General features: G+C 46.9%; 1 protein-coding gene across 2 annotated transcripts; it reads right to left on the minus strand.

Moving 5' to 3' along the window:
* Positions 1 to 1,065: 1,065 nt before the first annotated feature.
* On the minus strand, positions 1,066 to 17,133 carry GAPDHS (glyceraldehyde-3-phosphate dehydrogenase, spermatogenic). Of its 2 annotated transcripts, none has more exons than XM_044422254.1 (11): positions 17,080 to 17,133; positions 8,832 to 9,017; positions 7,649 to 7,745; positions 5,871 to 5,977; positions 5,340 to 5,430; positions 5,022 to 5,140; positions 4,316 to 4,397; positions 3,768 to 3,919; positions 2,943 to 3,105; positions 1,869 to 1,966; positions 1,066 to 1,476 (listed from the first exon to the last, which is right to left on the minus strand). In XM_044422254.1, exons 2-11 carry the CDS (start codon positions 8,858 to 8,860, stop codon positions 1,401 to 1,403), a joined length of 1,014 nt encoding a protein of 337 aa, XP_044278189.1. In that variant the 5' UTR covers positions 8,861 to 9,017; positions 17,080 to 17,133; the 3' UTR covers positions 1,066 to 1,400. The 2 variants fall into 2 exon arrangements, with proteins under 2 accessions (XP_044278189.1, XP_044278190.1); XM_044422255.1 differs by lacking the exon at positions 17,080 to 17,133 and adding an exon at positions 10,329 to 10,411.
* Positions 17,134 to 18,570: the final 1,437 nt, after the last annotated feature.

The following is an 18,570-nucleotide window of genomic DNA, read 5'->3' on the forward strand; positions in this document are numbered from 1 at the left end:
TGACTGTGCAAAGTGCTTGTGGAATAACAGCTAGAGTTTCTGGAGAGTTAAGAGCAGAAAGCATTCCATTCTGTGTTGGAGGCAAGAAGGACTTGCCAAAACCGCCAACTCTGGAAGAGATAGAATTGCTCAACAATGGGCTCCTTGAGGCATTGCAAGAGGAAAAGGGCCTTTGCCAGGCCAAAAACTGACAGCCGTTCTTATGGACATGACTTAGCACTTTTCAGATAAGCGCTCTGCAGACACTGAATAGCTCTTTTCAAAAAGCTGGGAGGTGGAGATTAGGGGCAGCTTCATCTGAAGAATCTGACTAGTGGGGAGGCACTTACCTAGCCAGTTAGTGACCTCTGATGGGTGGATTGTAGGTTATAAGGCCCCCAGTGTCTTCCAGTACAAAGGAGAGGATCCTGGTACAGCAATGCTGGGCTAAGTCTGAGCTGTGAGCTAGTAAACCCCGCAGTTCGAACTTCTTCTCAGCCATAAACTCATTAGGCTTGTCTTAAGCAAATCACCACCCCTTTAGCTTTAGCTGCCCACCAGCAATCAGTGATAATAGCTATGGGACTCTAAGGATTACCAAGAGAAAGATGACATGGTATGAACAATTCAAGATCTCAATAGCGACAGAAGAGCCATAGTCACAAAGAAAATCATCAGTAGACTAAGCACATCAAGCTCGCTTGGCAGCCATGGCCACAGAAGGGGCTGTGCAATGGGCGCACCATTAGAAGTATGGCTGCCTTCCTGAGGACAGAATATCCCAGCATTCCATCTCTGAATGGCAGTATCTTTGGCAGAAGCAGCAGTATTCTGCTCTATCGCCATGAAAATTAAGGGTTTTTTTAATTTATCTTTTTTTTAAAATTGCTTTAAAGAGTTCTAACTCAATGGCAAAGGATGTAGTTTGGTATTTGAAAGGTCTCAGATGTCTAGATAGGCATTTTAAAAACTTCAGATGTTTAGTTGATATGGATTTGTCGCCTTTCCAGTACCATTTCTGATATGGCCAAAATCTGAGTATCTGGACTCCCGGGGAGTTAAAAGAATCATGAGAATACTTCCAGGTTCACATAACTTCAGTGGTTTAATTCAACATTTACAAGATCTCAAGGACACTACAGCCACACAAACCAATGTGCAACCCTGGAGGCTGGACTCTCTTTCTCTAGGGGGAATTTGGTGCAATTTCTCTTCACTACAGTTTTGAAGCTCATACAAGCTGCTGTGGAAAGCAGGATTCACACTCACATGGACACGCACAAAACTTTACAGGGACACAGAAGGTGCAGTGTTCAGGATGCTGTGGTTGAAGCAAAGAAGTGGCCAGGAGATCAAACCTACGGACTAAAGGGGTGAGGCCACTCTGCCGGATCGCCTGGACCGTAGCATGTGGGCCGTGCTCAGTGCTCCTCCTTGCTGAACATGTGCTTCAGGAGATCTGCGACACGGCAGCTGTAGCCATACTCGTTATCATACCTGCAGAACAGAAACACCCTCATGAGCAGCCCCTGTACCCGTTTCACGCAGCCTCTGACCCGCGGCGCTCCCCACACCTTTGGCCCCAGTCTGTGTGTGCCTGCTCATCTGCGTGCTGGTGTTCAACAGTAAGGTTACTCAGTGACAAACCAGATCTCACCTTTACCTGCAAGCTCTGACTTGCACCCCATTTAGTCAGAAAGGAATGCCCCATACTAGGTGGGCTCAGCTTTCAACGGAAGTCGAATTGCTGTTCAAGCAAAGCAGCTCTCCTTGCAGCCAATTCTCACAGGAAGGGGTTACCAGGTAATGGGCCGACTGTCCCAGCGGGGAATAACTGGGCAAAGAAGGCCCAGCCAGGAGATATAGCAGAGTCCTCTGCTGCTTCTTACCAGGAGATGAGCTTCACAAAGTTATCGTTGAGGGCGATCCCTGCTCCAGCATCAAAGATAGAGGAACGATGGTCACCAATAAAATCAGTAGAAACAACCTAGAAGGAAGGGTGGGGAGGTCACTGTTCATTCCTGAGATGCCATCCAGCTATGCCTGGTTGTCCCTACCCACCCAACTGCCGCCAGAAGAAAAGCAGGTTGCCCGAAGGTGAGCCTGAGGCAGCATGTTATGCTCAGAAGCAAAGGGAGAAAGAAAAGAGCAGGAAACAGACAGGAATAGGTCATCCAAGAACAGACAAACCCCAAGGAGCAGGTGCAGTGCAAATCAGAGTGCAATCTCGTCCAGATTAGGTGCACTGCCATTCCCTTGGGAAGCTGACTCAACCCACCACGCTTTTGTCTTTCTCCCTCCTAATCCTTTTCTGTGGAGTGACTTTTAGATTTTATGTCTGAGGGCAGGACGTAATTGATTTTTGTAAGCTGCTGTGGAAGCCTTTTTGAATGAAGAGCAGGGTAAAAAATATTCTTAACAAATCAATGGGATGCAAAGGCAGGTGACAAAACAGCACCCCAAGGTCAACAGTGCACAAGGCTTGTCCGTGTTACCCGAGGTAGCATCACTAAGGAATACGCTCTTTTGAACACTCTCTAGATATTGAGAGTAGAACAGAGCAGCTGCTGACCAAGAGCACACTCTTAAGTTTAGGATTTTTCCATTTTGATGAGGCTTCTGCTTCCAGATTCTTCATGGGGTGAAGGTAGGTTCCTTTAGGCGTCCTGCTTCCATCAGTTTTCTTTCTCTGCCTTTCTGTATGTTCTATTACTCAGCCACAAGTAGGAGATGGGTTGACTCCATTCGGAAGCATGGCAGAGGCCCTGGAGGATGAAGACTTCATGCAGAAGAAACGGCCACGTGTGAGACCCGTGGGTGCGCAATAACTGCCTTGTGCAGGAAGGCTCTTGGGCTCCAGTAGAACCCAAGGCCGCCTCTCTTCTATTCATGAGGCAGACGGATTCAGTGCCTACAGCTAGTTCTCCTCACCTTGGCCAACTGATAATACTATCCATCCTCACCTCATCTTCTGTGTATCCCAGGATCCCTGCCATTGACCCTTTAGATGCCTTCTTGACCGCTTCTTTTATCTGGGCGTAGGTGGCTGGCCTCGAGAGGCGGCAAGTCAGGTCGACAACTGAGACATCACAGACGGGCACACGGAATGCCATGCCAGTGAGCCTCCTGTTAAAAGGACGTTTAGTTATCAAGAGGGAAACATGATCGCCAAGAACACTATTAATACAAGCCGAAGTACATACATGTTCGACTAGTGGGCCTGGGACACGGCATTCATCCCTTAGAGCCACGCTTCCCCAGCCGTGTGCCTTCCCATCACATCTGGGCTGCAACACCCCCAGTCCCCAGTCAATGGCCATGACCTGCTGGATGGGAATGCTGGGACCTGTGGTCCAAATGCCTCTGAAGGCCAGCAGGCTGAGGAAGGCTGACCAAAACTCTGCACAATGCGTTTCTTGGGGAAACCTGGACGGCGTGCAGTAAGTGCCATCATGGTCCTGCTAAGGACTAGGACTGCGTTTTTGTGCCAAACAAGCCAAGGCGCTCGCATGGTTTTACCACTAATATTGAGCTTCTTCCAGAAAATCCACAGAGAAGAAATCAGGTGGAAATGCTCGAGGGGCCTGATGCAGAGACCTGAAGCTGCTGTCCTAAGAGTGGGGCAGTGATACAGTCCTCACGCACACCGCAGGGCTACACTGAAGCAGCATTCGTCATACTCGGCAATGTGGAAGCTGCGTTCCCTAGAGCCAGACAGCCAGGCCAGCTCGGAAGACATGGACAAAAAGCCTCCCCAGCGGCCTCCAAGAATGAGATGCATTCCATACCCATTGAGCTCAGGGATGACCTTGCCCACAGCTTTCGCAGCACCAGTGGAAGCTGGAATGATGTTCTGGTGGGCCCCCCTCCCGTCACGCCAAGCCTTGGCAGAGGGGCCATCGACAGTCTTCTGAGTGGCAGTGTAAGCATGGACAGTGGTCTGGAAACAGGAGAAGCCGGTTAGCGTAGAATTGCCAGGTATTTCAGAGGAGAAGCAAGCTGGAACATGAAGACTGAGCTGCATCCTAAAACCACCTCTGGTATATTTTGCCTCTCTGAGCAAGAGTAAATTCATGGTCATAGACACTTGCAGGCAGGATTACTGCCCTGGCATCTGTAATTAGAAGACTTAGTATATAAGGACTGGAGCTGGAACATTCTTGTTTTGGATATGTCCAGTGTTCCTACACTGAGTTACTCAAAGTGGGAAACATTCACAAATCCTCTGAGAAGCGTGCAATGTGCAGGGGAGCACAGACGCGAGAATACCCAAGGCTTTGGCCAAGGAAGCAGCCCTGTTCTTGGGGGCAAGCTCTGTTCCCACAGGGAATCTTACCATGAGGCCCTCCACAATTCCAAAGTTGTCGTGAATGACCTTGGCCAAGGGCGCCAGGCAGTTGGTAGTGCAGGAAGCATTGCTGAAAGGCAAGGGGACATTCTCAGCAGACCCATCAGCCCACCAGCCTGCACGCTGCTGAAGGCTCCGCATTACTACTATCGGCAGTGACAATGTTGCACACACGTGCACGCGCAAGTGAACCTGGCAAGATGTATGTCTACAGCTTCTACTGCTCAAGTAAGTACTCCTGGTATTCCATTTTATGAACAGCTTGGCCTGTTTTTAGTTTTTTTTCCTGTTGCGAGGTAAAATTCTCTGTTTCTGTTTTCAGTGGTTAGGGGAAGTGCCCCATTTTCATACTTACCTGGTAATCCGTATGTGCAGAACAGGCTACTCCCAGGTGCCAAATTTCAGCTGGGCAAGTGTTCCCAAACCATCTGAGAACACTTTCTATTGTCTATATACTTCTCTGCACTTTATTTTATAATGCCAACTCAGGTTGTGGAGACACAAAGAAAGATTTCATTATTCTTTGCTGCATCATCTCCCTACTAGCTATCAACCGTGATCCCCACCAGCGGAAACGTTCTGCACGCATGTTATTTTCACTTAACGACAAACGCAGAAGCTTCACCTTGACATCTTATCACACTCGGGCAGTTCTTATTCCAGCTTTTCACCTGTTCCAGAGGTTTCATCTTACCTCACAATATTCATGCTAGATGGATCATATTTCTCATGGTTCACTCCCATAACAAACATAGGCGCATCAGGGGATGGTGCGCTCACCACCACGCGCTTGGCTCCCCCGTGGAGATGAGCCTGTCGAAGGAAGGCTTTACGTCAGTCTCAGACAGAAGAGACACCAGTCCATCAAAAGATGCTCCAAAACGCCAGGGAGCAGTGCTGAGACACTCAGAAGCCCAGCATAGAGAGAAGCCCAGGATAACATCATGAGAGGGCCCAAGCCTGGCCTCCCTTTTCAGAGGGAGCTGGAAGGTTGACGCCTCCAGATACTTACTGAAGCTTTATCAACAGAGAGGAAGACTCCAGTGGATTCTACTACATACAGAGCTCCTGCCTCTCCCCAGGGGATCTCGGTGGGTTTCATGCTGTGAAACAAAAGAGCGTAGTCCTTTTTATCAGTAGCTGCCTAACCAGCTTCTGCTCAAGCAGGTTAAGTAGCTGGTTGTACAAAGAACCACTGCCCTCCTCAAATTCTTAGCAGCTAAAGAACACATGCAGCCTTAAAGTCATGACCCGGATGAACTGCAGGGCCTACAGATGATCGGTGTTTTAAAACTACTGACCAAGGGCTAAGCAGTACAATGACTCTGCTCTTTGAGTCTGTCACCACCTGCGGAAAGATGGCATGCATTTTATCAACATGCATGCAAACCAGATTGTGAAGGCATGCAGATGAGGATGCAAAGTTTAGGACAGCCTTCTGGCCAGTTTAAGAGCAGTAAGCCTCAGAAGCCATCAGTCGAGCACCACGGCTAAGATGCCACACAGCTATAGAACAAAAGCACGCAGATTTATTCCAACTTACCACTGGAATACAGAGATTTTTGAACCGTTCACTACTAGCTTGCCATCCTCAGCCTTCACTTCTCCCTTGAAGCGTCCATGGGTAGAGTCAAACTTGAACATGTAGACCTAGGGGAGAAGGTAGGAGTCAGCCAAACCAGATTCTGCAAGACAGATGGTACAGTCTCTTCTTTCTTGACTAGGAAAGGAGGCCTGTGCAGCCAGCATGAGGAGTGTACCATCTGATATCATTATGGTTGCTTCTGCAGAAGCCAGTTTGTGTAGGCAGAAGCTATGCCACTCATATTCTCCAGTTTCCTGATTCTAATTCCATGTGCTTTGCGCCTGGACTTCACTCATGTCAGCTCCTCTGCAAGCATGATGCCAGTGTCTCTGTATAATGGCATCTTATACAATATCTTGCCCTAAAGTGTGGGTCAAACAAAACAGGAGTCGCGGGGACATTTGCGATTCCTGAGTCGCTTCATGTTCCCATTAACCACCTTCAGTTGCCAAATTCAAGGGTTGCTTCTGCAACATCCACATGGGGGCATTTGGGGGGCTCATTAGTTAAACAACTGGAAGTTCTCCTGCGGCTGGTTCCTGGCTGACCTTGGGGCTGTGTAACCTGTAAACAATCTTCAGCGTCCCTGTTTGGACATGACAGAAATGAGCCTCCAATGCTGTACTTGAAATTAACGGGCATAAGAAGTGACTCACATGCAGCTTGGGTACAGCGTGTGACTCTCCCGTTTGTGGGTTACACAGTCCAGGATTTGCCACCGGACAGCACTGCTATGTCCAAACAAGGTAAGGACGTGGCTGCAAGTTGCATCCCACGGTGGGCCTGGTCAGGGGCAGCTGCAATGATCCTTCACCACATAGCCAGGACTGTAAGGATCAGGGGTCATTTGCTAGGAGCAGTTGTAAAATGGTGGGTACGGAGGAGTGAGTTAGCTGTCCCAGTTTATGGAATATAAAATAGCTAAAAGGATATAACACCCAGGTTGTCCTAAGATGGGATTCCTCTGACATAAATCCACATGAGCCATAACATCCCACTGCAAGAGTGTTTACTTCCAGGCCTACTGCTCCAGCTACCCCTCTGTTCTGAGTTTGCCTCTGAAGCAAGAACTATTTACTATAGGCCCAATCAGTGCTCAGTTTGTGCCCCGGGGACCAGACTGCCCTCCCCCTCACTGCCTGGGAGTCGTCCCTTCCCCTGCAACCCCACCTCTGACGTCACAGGACTCCCTTTCTCCATGCGCAGAGAGGAATGAAGCACTCATTCAGTGCCTCTGCATGGGTGGAGAAAACGGTTGGTCAGTGTTTTGGTTAGGGTAAGACAGCCTCCCTCTCACACTGATCAGGGGTCCGCACTCATATTTCCCATCAGTGATCATGCATAAGCACAAGTCTCCACTTAATGCTAGAGAAAGGCTGCCTTGGACCTGGCAAGGGTCCCCTGAAGTCTGGAGGTTCCTCACCCCTGGTATAAAGGGTGTACCCTTTGCTCATGTTCCAGTTGTCACAAGGCCACAGATCTCTGCCTTGTAGTGCAGTACAAGAGCACAGTGGCAGAAGTCAAGCAGATGGGCTGCATACGGTACTCCAAGAACATAGGAGGAGGAGGAAGTACCTTACTTGTCGGTGTACTGCAGCTCAGCTCAAGCTTTGGGATGACATCCGCTGAACCAACAAGATCAAGAATGCTTAATTTAGTTCAGCTTTCTACATAACTTCCTCCTTTTGAGTCTATCAGGGAAACAGACTTAAGTTTGGCGTTCGATGGCCACATACCATGTATTTCAGGTCAATGAAAGGATCATTGACTGCCACAACTTTGATCCCTTTCTCAACGCAGGCTCGGAGAACCAAGCGCCCAATACGTCCAAATCTGCAAAAACAGAGAAGCCAACCCATTAGAGTGGCAAACTTCCCTCCATCCTGCTACACGATTTAGACAAGGGGAAGATATAACTGGAACAGTCCTTCTCTCAGCTGCTATGAAGGTTTCTTCAGCATTAAAAGGCCCCTTTCTACTGAGACCCACAGTTGTCATGAAGGTATGCAGTGTGCACAAATAAGCTCAAAATTTTGCTCAGAGCCCATGGGCACATGCCTGCCTTGAAATTTAGAATGCACAGTTATGCAGAGGAAAGATATTCCAAGCTCTTTGCTTCTGTTTGGATACTTGGAGCTTCCTTTTAGTTAACTCCAGAAAATAACAAGACTCCATCTCAAGTAATTAAAGAATGATTGCAAAAGTTACGTGTCGAAGTTCAACTTGCCAATAGTACTCAACTCTGTTGCTCATTACAGGGTATATTCAAACCAAGCTGTTTTCTTGGGAGTATTGGGATTCCTTAGAACTTTATCCAGAAGCTTCTTAAGTCAGAAGTTCAGTCATGGTGAGAATCAGGAAGTTCTTCAAATATTTTGCTCCCCTCTTTCAATAGCAGAGCATTGTGCTCGGTTTCTTAAGATTGACTGAGGACCAGAAGACCTGGGCCCTGAGAGCAAGGGTGGAGAAAAACAGATTTGGGTCTACAGGTTGATCACTGGGTGATTTGCCGTAGATCCAAAAGGGGTTACGATTATTGATTTGTTGAAGAGCAGCAACACCTTCCCCGTCCTGAATATAAATTAGAATCCATGATCTTTAGCAACTCAGATCGAGGCTGGTATTTTTATATGCAGATTGAGATTAGTATTTCTAAAGTATGGCTCAAGGGGTACAGTAAGCAATTAGCTTTGCATCTAAGCTACCATTCTGTACTTGGCTTCAGTTGGTGGGTGTTGCCATCCTAGTTTAAAAAATGTTGCAAGAAACCAGTAAGAAAGCTACTTATTTTATTGTCATCAGTGTAAATACATGTTCACTAAAAATCTAGAAAGCCTCTTTGCAAGTGCCTATTTGATAATCAGCTATAATATCATGAATATATAAATCCTTACCCACGTAGAGGGGGAAAATGCTTACCCATTGATCCCAACAGCTAGTTCAGCCATACGTTTTGGAGGTGGTGGTGGAGGTGGAGGAGGTGGTGGAGGAGGAGCTTCTGGCTCTGGCTCTGGGGTTGGTGGTGCTGTTTCCGGCTCTGGTACAGGGGTGGGTGGCACTGGCTCAGGAGAGATCTTTGGAGGAGACCCTTCACTGATCTCAAGTCTGGAAGAATCAAGAAGGGGTAAGCATAGTGGCTTGGACAGAAGCAGCTAAATCACAGATCTGCATTGGGTTTTAATTGGTTTAAATACCCTTTCTCCCAGGGTATTTAATGAATAGATAAGATAGGAGCAAATCTGAGATTTCAAATTATTGTCAGCAACTTCTTTTAATTACCATTCCCAAGATTTTTCAAAAAGGAGATGGAGATCATTAGATTAGTATAGATATTATACAAGTTGATATAATCTTTGTATTATCTTCTCTTGTTTTCCAGATACTCCCAATTATTTCTCCAAAAACTCTGTCATTAACATCCAAGATTTCCAAAAACAGTTTTCTTAGCAAAGATGACTGGGCTGCCATTTTGTTATCCAGAGCTCCTTATCCTTCTTCCTAAGCACTCTGAGTTTAAAAGGATCTCCACTCTTACTTTTGACACACTTTGATGATACAGTATACTACAAAATAAGTGTACGCTGGCTCAAAGGTTTGGTCACTTCCAGGTATGCTTTCTACAGGCTACAATTGTTGAACCATTCAACATGGAAATTGCTCACGTATCACTGTTAGTTAGCCATTTCAGAGGGTGAGATTCAGAGGGTCTAGCATGGGTTCCCCTTTCCTGGGAACTGCAGACACATGAGGTTGTTGAAAGTTCTGTGAGTGGGACATTGCAGTTCCAATAGAACTATAATCCCCAGGACAGAAGGAATGGGTCTATCATGTACAGTAAATATGCCCTTGAGCATGTAAATGGCACAAGTCCGTTAGTTATTTTCTGTATGTTCTCTCATGAATCACAATTGTGATGTTTCAGCACAGAATACACCAAGACAGGCAAGCAAGGAGACATGGACAATACATTCCAGTGTTCCTGTCTATGTTAACATGGGCTTTATATTCAAGCTGTCTTAATATCCAGAATATGTTTTTCCATAGATCACACAACTATAGTGTAATTTCAGTATGAGTTCACTGTATGCAAGAAGAAGCCCCTGAATATCTTGGATCTGGTCGAGAGTTGCTCCCTTGGGGAAAAATAATTCTTTCAAAGGAATATTCAGAAGACCTCAAACAGTTACATTTTCTGCTCCAAGCCATAGCCTTTGTTCATTGCGGAGATCTTAGTTTGTAGATATACATGGAATAGGAGCCTTTATGAAAGCACTATTGTGCATCTGCAGACCTATCATTAGTATTGTTAAAGTGTGTAAGTCAAAAGACCTTACCACCAGTTGGTGACTCTATAAACACGTGGAGAAGGAAGCTATACTTGAATTCCAACTGAAGCCCTATGAGAAATTTGCTTACCTGAAAACTTTGACACTAACGGATGTGCTGCCCTGTTCCGTTATTGGGGAGCTACTGCGGTGATTCATTTTGCTGGCTGACCTATCTACCGTTTCTCTACCTAGAAATACTGAAACAGGATTTCAAGAGACTTGTTAACTTTTACTCAGCTAAGCTTGTTGTAACCACTCCAGAGATCCTTTAGCACCCATCATTCTGAGGATCTTTTCTACCCTTTCAAAGCAGCACTTGCATTTTCCTGATGTATTCTTAATATGCATCACAAGTTGGCTAAAATAAGAGTAAAGGCTGGGGCAGAGAAGTGCTTCTTAGATACACACCTTCAAACATTGTCTGTGTGTCTTGCTGTGTTGGAAATACTACTGTAAAAGTAATCTCATCAGTGTAAAAATAAAAACTAGCTTCCAGTGATGTGTGTGCAAAAGTTGACACATCTTTGAACAGGACTAGAATTCAGAATAAAATTACAGGTGTTTAGAACCTTCAGTTAGACTGCGTTCCAATTCTACTCTAATGATCTGATTTCGATAAACTTTTATCAACCCATCTCTGCAGAGATGAAAATAACCACAAATGTAATGCTTTATGGGAACTCACAATTTTGAAGTTTTTGAAATGGCTGTGATGATACCAATACCGCTGCACAGCTGATCCCTGCCATGGAGGTTAATGTATCAGCTCTCAGTCCGTTTTGTACTTCAGTGGCCTATGCATAACCCATTAGTCTTGAAAAGCGATGGTACCTTTTTTTTTTTTTTTTCATGGAGGGAGGCTCTGACAGGCATGGTAGAATACCAGAAAAACCAATACGGCTTTTGCCTAGACCCAGAAGTACATGTTCAATGAAGTCATGAAGCATCACATTTTAGGACAGTTATATAATCTTACCCTTTCCATTTGTGTCCCTGAGTCTCCTGTCTGCATTTAACAGGACGACTCTGTGAGTGCGGTTTATACAGGGTGCGGTTTATATCATCTGTACTGAGCTTAAGCTAGATGCTTAAACAACCATGAGAAAAGTATATGGATTTCCAGATATTGTAAAAGTTTTGGCTACACTTTTTAGTGCAGAACCAATGTTTTTAACAGGTCTGCTCTGAACTTCCAGGTTTGGCCTTCAGAATTCTAGCTTGCCACAAACTACCTTCTCAAACATCAACTGCTCCAAACATAACCGAAATGTCTCCAAACATAGCTGAACTTGGTTTGCACAAGAGGAACTCTTGCCATTTTCTCATGGTGGTGCAGGTTTTTCCCCAGGTTTTGTCCCATTCACTTCATGAGTTCTGCTCCTTAGTCTAGCCATTGGCAGCTGAAAAAAAATCTCCTAAAATACAAAGGAGCTGAGGAGAGCTGTTTTCTTGATAGCTTGAACCCCTGGTTTCCTTTCTCCCTACTTCTGAGATAAGTGGTCCGACAATACGAAACTGGAATCAAATTCCTAGTCTCAGTCATAATCCTATCTCAGTACCTTGATCCTGAGCAGCCATTGCTCTCATGCATTAACTTCCACCTGTAAAAAGATGGCTTCTGGGTAACTTTCCAAATAGCCATAGAGCACCTTACGGAAGTACGCACCCTCCCTGCCACTTGATTTTTCTACCTTTTTTGTGTTGCACCCTGGAATAGAAATGGGTTTCATTGGCATGGTTACCACTTGATGTACACAAGATACTCAACACTGTGATGGTGCAAAATACGTTTATTGTGAAACAGAGGTCAAGTAAACAGAAACAGACCGGCACTGGTTTGTTGCAGACCTATTCAACCCCACACCAATGGTTCATGGAAGATCTTTGGTGAAAATTACCATTGTGAGTCTCTTTGGGCAAGTTTCTCTCAGCTGTGCACATCTGGATCCTGCAATGTTTGCCCATTCTGACTAGCAACCACTGGTCAACAGCAGCCTTCCCTTCTTGCCACGGATTCTCAGCTGGAAACTTTCACTCCTTGCCACAGCTTCTCAACTCATCTAAGACACTCAGCTTGTTTCTAAACCACTCCAGTTCTTCTGGCTGTTTAGGGTCATTGTGCTGCCTGAAGGGGAACCTCCTCCCCATCCCAGGTCCCCCACAGAATCAAACAAGTTCCCCCCCGCCCCCAGAATTGCAATATATTTGGATTCATACTTCTTGCCCGCAGTCCTGGCTGATTTCCCTGTCAACGAAACTCATCCCCACAACCTGATGTTCCCGCCCCCATACTTTAACGTGAGGATGGTGTTCTCAGGGCGACGAGCACTCCTAGCTTTGTGCCGCACACCACATTTTGCAGCAAGGCCCGGAAGTTCAATTTTGCTCTCGACAGACCAGAGAGGATTTCCCCCCATGTTTGCTGTGTCTCCCACACGCCCTTTTGCAAATTCAGCAATGGCTTTCCTTTCATCATTCTTCCGCCGAGTCTAGCTCTGTGGGTCCTCCCAGTCATAGGTGCCTCATGGGCATTTTCTTGCATCTCAGCACCTTCAGAGGTACCACTGGCCTCTTGCTCTGCTTCTCTGGCAAATGTCCTTCTTATCTAGTCCCTACGTTTTGGTGGGTGGTCTTCTCTAGGCAGAATCACTGTTGAGCCATATTCTTTAAGTTTTCCAATGGTGGGTTTAACTGTGCTCCAAAGAATGCTGATTGTTTGGGGTCTTTTCTAATAGCCTAACGTTGTTTGGGGGTTCTGGTTCTGAACAATTTCTGCCTGGAATTGTTTTGACAGTTCCTTCATCTTCTTGATGCCGTTTATTTAGATACGCTCCCCGACAAACTCTGTAGTCTCCGGGGTATGTTTGATCTGAGAACATGCGGCACTGGCGCTGCACATGGGTGGACTCCATTCAACTCATGCTTACAATGTGTGACTTCTGGAAGCAGCACATTCCACCAGAGCATATTTAGACATGTTGCAGCAAAAGGGGTAGATACTTATGCAACCAACAAGTGCCAGTTTGTTTTTGTTTACTTTTGTGTCGCAACGAAAAATACGTTGCACCTATTGTGTACATCAAGTGGTAACAATTCCTTCTGGGAGAGAAAATAACAATGAATCTTGTTGTTCCTTAAACTGTAACTAATTTACTTTGGGGAAAAAAACAGTCATGGACATTGTCCACTTCATCAGATACAAGAACTGTTATCCTCAGATTGGCAGATACACACACACACACACACACACACACGTAACTCTGCAAGAAGCAATTCTACCAAACTGTACAATGAATGTGGTGGCCACTTGCCAGCCAGCAAGGTCAATTCCAGTGTTGCCCCAAATGAGGAGATAAAAATTGTCTCAAGCCAATTAACCTGTCTTTGGGAAAGAAACAGATTTCCTGGATTCAGTCAAGAACTTCATTAAATTTGCAGCATTTTCACTTTTTTTTCTTATAACATGGCATGCCATATAATAACTAGGCAGCCACTACTGGAAGGAAGCAGAAGCCATTTTATTTTAACACAGCCAGCTCGTTTCCACACTTCCGCAGAAACATTTTAAATTACTCTAATACTAAAACAATGTTTTAGTTGTGTATAAGATCTACGTAGTCTGGCAGTGTATAATATATATGAATTATATAATATATTATATATTAACACCTTTGCACAACACAGTATGGTCAAAAAGGGATTTTTTTTATTTCTCAGGATAGATAGAATAATTTGTACACTTTTCAAAATGAAAACAGCATACATTTCTTCCTCAGCAGTAGCAATGGTTTGTATTTCACAGCACTGCTACAAGACATATACTGCCCCGTAGCCAAAACTCTCTCAGCAGCTCACAAAAAGTTAAATTCCAAAATAGGATAGAATAAAGCAGCCCCTGGAGATGGACAAGACAAAGAGGAGTCCCAGCCTGATGCAACGTGTTGTTTCGTCTGCTGCTTTATCACCGTTCTGACCTTGCATGCATGTTACAGATCAGGTCGGAAGCACCAGCCTAGCACAGACAAGGGTACAGCTCCATCCTATCGCAGGCATCCCGTTTGCTGCAGTGACGCTCAGCGGCCACAGCCTGGCGCCAAACCCGCCCAAGGGAGCATTAAGCCGACACCACAGCCCAGGCCAGTCTCGGCACGTACTCAGAGCCTGTGAGCCTTTACAACCATCACACCCTGGCTGCTGCAGCAGCAGTGACCTTGACCGCCAGTGGTGCTGCAGGGAAGGCTACCAGCAGCCCAGCCCTGCACTGCTTGGCATGCCTGGGCTTATGGAATGGTCTTAGGCACGCCTGGGGCATCGAGAAACATGGCTGTCCATAACCACTGACTATATCTGTGTTAGCAGCTGGGATCCAGATCTTCCATCAGAAAATAGGTTTTCTTCTCCCCATCACTCGAAAGCCCATAGTTTACTTCAACAAGCAGAGAGAAAGTCTATTCTATTTAAACTCTGGCGCAACTAGGATGCGTAGGGGACTCTGGAGCAACGTAAGAGTTAACTATCTGCCCAGAGCTGCAGTGCAGACCCACAGCTGTCTTTTCAGAAAGATTACGTAGTTCCACTTCTGTCACTTGGCAAGCCATTCAAGATTTTCAATGGGCTCGACGATTCAGGAGCACAGCAGTATTACCCAGTTCTGACGAGTCTTAAAAAAGACTCGTCATTTTTAGGGCCATACACGCACGACATGAACACAAGTGATATAACTGGGATTTATACTCTGTTTTGCTCATAGGCCCCTTGGCCAGAGAGAGGGTGGAATCCGTCTATATGGTGCAATGTGCTTGCAAAGCCTAATTCTTGCACTGTATCTGCAATGGCACAGACTAGTTCCCACTAGGGAGGGAGAAAAGGGCACATTAATTTCCTTCCCAACAATTTTCAGTTGGCTTTTCAATTCCTAAAATACCCAAGGAATCCTGGCCACCTTCAGCCACTGCTCTCTCGGCATGCCTGCCTGCACACACAGCATGCCATCGCTTCCTAATCCCCCTGATGACACAGTCACGTGAACAGGGTGCCCCCCCACCCCAACAGTTGGCTGCTGATCTAAAAGCAACTCCCTGGTTCACTAGGCAACAGGGGTCTTTGCCTCCCTGACGAAGCAAAAACGTTCCCAAGCATTAGAAGAATGAGCCCAGCCTAAGTGAAGCCGCCGTACATAAACACCCTTCTCTCACCTGAAACCGATACTGCAGGGCAGGGCGCCTTAACCGCTGCATCCTACCCTATTTTGATGGTGCAGTTTACCTGCAGGGAAATCTGTGCAGGATTTTTCACCCAGCCCTTTCCCTGAAAAGGGACGAGTAGTAGAAAGTAAGAGGCAGGCTGGGCTTATATCTGCTATAAGAGGAAACAAACCAAACATCTTTTCCCACTAAAACCCTGTAAGGAATGGCAGAGTGGATATGTAAGCGAAGGCAAAGGCGGGAGAGGCCCATCTTATGAAACGGGATTGTCCAGGATTGCCTGGAGTTGATTTTCTGACGCAGCTGCATTTCTAGAGACATCCACGCAGAGCACCACCACATGAATCTGCAGCATCATCTCCCACTCTCAGTGCCTTCTCTAAGCAGTAGCTTATCCTTCCTCCGATGGCTCACGAGGAGGAAAAGCTTCCTCGGTGCCCATAATCCTTACTGCTGCAAATACAGCAGAAGCAAATCTAACCAAGCTGAGCACCATCTCCCCTTTCCCAGTCTGATTCCCAAGCAGCCCGTGTGTTTTGTGTGCCATTGCATCAACCAAGCCTGGGCCCCCACAAACCGCATACTGCATCCCACCTCTTGCCTCCCAGGGGCTACGAACACGTCACAGCAGCATTCTCCGCCATCTGCGCTCTCTACATCCTTCTAGTGCCACATCCATTAAGCCAGACAGACATGACATTCCCCAGTGCAGTCCCCTTCCCTAACTCGGGTCCCTCCTTATACTATATTATACTGGATTGCAATTCCTATTTCTTCCCGCCAGGATCCTGCTAGAGAGATGATGGAAATAGTAATCCAATGTAACTGGATTGCTCCAGGTTGCAGAAGGCAGTCACCCCATAATGGCCATCCCCATCTAGGGGCCTGCACCCTAGCCTGCTTCTGGGCTCCTTTTTTCCCGTGGTACTGCAAAGGAAAGCACTGTGCTGGCAGGTAATCAACTTGCTGCCACTCTGTCAAATGCTCTCATGGCCCAAAACATGGCTTTTTCTCTACAGGTAACTCCCCCCCCCCCCCGCCACAGACTACCTGGGCTCACACCAATCCTACCCCCTTATGCAGGCATCTGTCTCAGAGCAGAGAACAGACTCTGGAGGTTTTTGGTCCTTTTTCCCAGTTTAGAAAGCTCAGCTGAAGCCAAGCCACCTTTTGGGATAACTCCATCCCTTATCCCCCCCCCCCCACACACACACCCATGTGTACACAGCATGACTCCTGTGTCAATGGAGCTGTTTGCCTCGTGCAGTTTTACTCGAAACTTTAGAGGAACGATGTGTGGTGCTCCACGGTGGCTCACCTACCAAGAAGGCACAGTTCAGCACCACGGACAGCTCCCAGCAGCATAGAATAGACGCTGCCCTGGGTAGGAAGCCCCACTGACACAGGAGTCAGCAGTCTCCTCCCCCCCCCCCCCTGGGGTTGGCCCCCACCCTCCCCCCCCCCCCCCGCCCTCCCTCCCCCCGCACCCTTCTAGCATCTTCTGCACAAGGCAGGCTCCCCCAAGCCGCCAGCTGGACAACCGACGCTGCCCTTCCCTCCAGGCCCGCCCTCCATCTCCCCCGCACCTGCCTCCCACCCCACCTGGAGCCGGACCCACTTTCCGCAGCCGCTCACCTGAGTGTCTACCCAAGCGAGAGGGAGGATGGCGTCGAACAAGCGGAGCAACGGCCGGGCTGCCGCTTATATACCCTCCGCTCCGCTGCCTAGCAACGGCTCGCCCCGCCCTTCCCTTTCTTTCCTGCCGCCCTCAGCCGCGAACGGACACGCCCCCGCCTCTCCCCGAGAACGCCCAGGGAGCCACAGCGCGCGTGCGCGGGAGGAACAGCCCGGCGGACGTCGCCTCTCCCCGCGGAGCCAGCCGCGCGTGAGCGCAGGACGAAGTGGTACCCGGAGGCGTTCGCAACGGCCGCGAAGCGCGCGCCCGCGAGCCCGCATGCGCACTTCTGCGCCTTGAGCAGCTTGCTGTGCGGGTGGCTGTGGCCGCGGCCAAGGGGTGGATGTGGTGGCGGGAGGATGATGCGCAGTGGCTTCTGGGCCCTGTGGTTTTCTCTATCCTCCTTGCAGGCTGGAGCTCTCGGATTATTTATTTATTTATTGCATTTGTATACCGTCCTATAGCCGACGGTTCCGAGCAATTTAAGAACGGCACATTTCCCAGTTTGGAAGTCATATTTGTAGCTCTTATTTCCAGAAAGATGAATCAATTTTAAAAAGCTCACACAACCTTGTCATAATAGATACTAGAATTAATAATGAATATAACAAAGCATTGAATTAGCTTGTCTGCTTCTCTCCTTCCTATCCTTTATTTTACTTTTGTACTATTGCAAGCCAACCTGTGTCATGTTTTCATTCTTCTGCAGTGAAATGTTTTCATTTTTCAGGTGCTTTATAAATGTCGAGAACAGTTATAATCTGTGTTCCTGCTGGAATAATTGTTGCCAATGCAAATAGTCAGTGCAAATTGTCTGGATGTTCTAAGCTGCTTAAAGAACGTATTTTAATTGACAGTCACATACATACATACATACATACATACTGTTTAGAACATGTGGAATATAATTGAACTTAAATTCCAAACTGTAATGCAATTAAGAATCCAAGGAGAGAATATCTTCTTTTTAATTTGCACAAAATTGGTCTTTTTGTTTTGCCATTGGATAGGCTTTGTTTTGGCTTGCAAAGACAGTTTTTTAGGCTGTATATTTATGTGTGCATTTGATCATTCCTTCATGCCTATAAATACACATCCACAATTGCAGAATAAAACTCTGCATCCATTGAAGCAAGAAAATAAAATAGGGCAACCAGAATAATAGCCTAACCAAATACATGTAAAATAGAGTCATGATTAAAGGCGGGCAAATACATGCAGGAATTCCAAGTTTCTCTAAGTGGAAAATGAGGGGCAGATCGAGAGAGACGATGACGGAGATGGAAACAGGTTGCGTGCTGCTGCTGCTGGCTGTTGCTTTCCTCCATCCCTCAGCCAGAAAGGGAGGGGGAAGCCACAGCGCAAGCTGGCTTCCGTGCTGACGTCGCAATGAGCCAGCACAATTGAGCTGTTAATAATGCAGGAGACAGGAGAAATAGGGTGGGAGGGAA

Source organism: Varanus komodoensis, unplaced genomic scaffold (genome assembly GCF_004798865.1).
Source record: "Varanus komodoensis strain SLA01 unplaced genomic scaffold, ASM479886v1 scaffold122, whole genome shotgun sequence".
Classification (NCBI taxonomy): domain Eukaryota; kingdom Metazoa; phylum Chordata; class Lepidosauria; order Squamata; family Varanidae; genus Varanus; species Varanus komodoensis.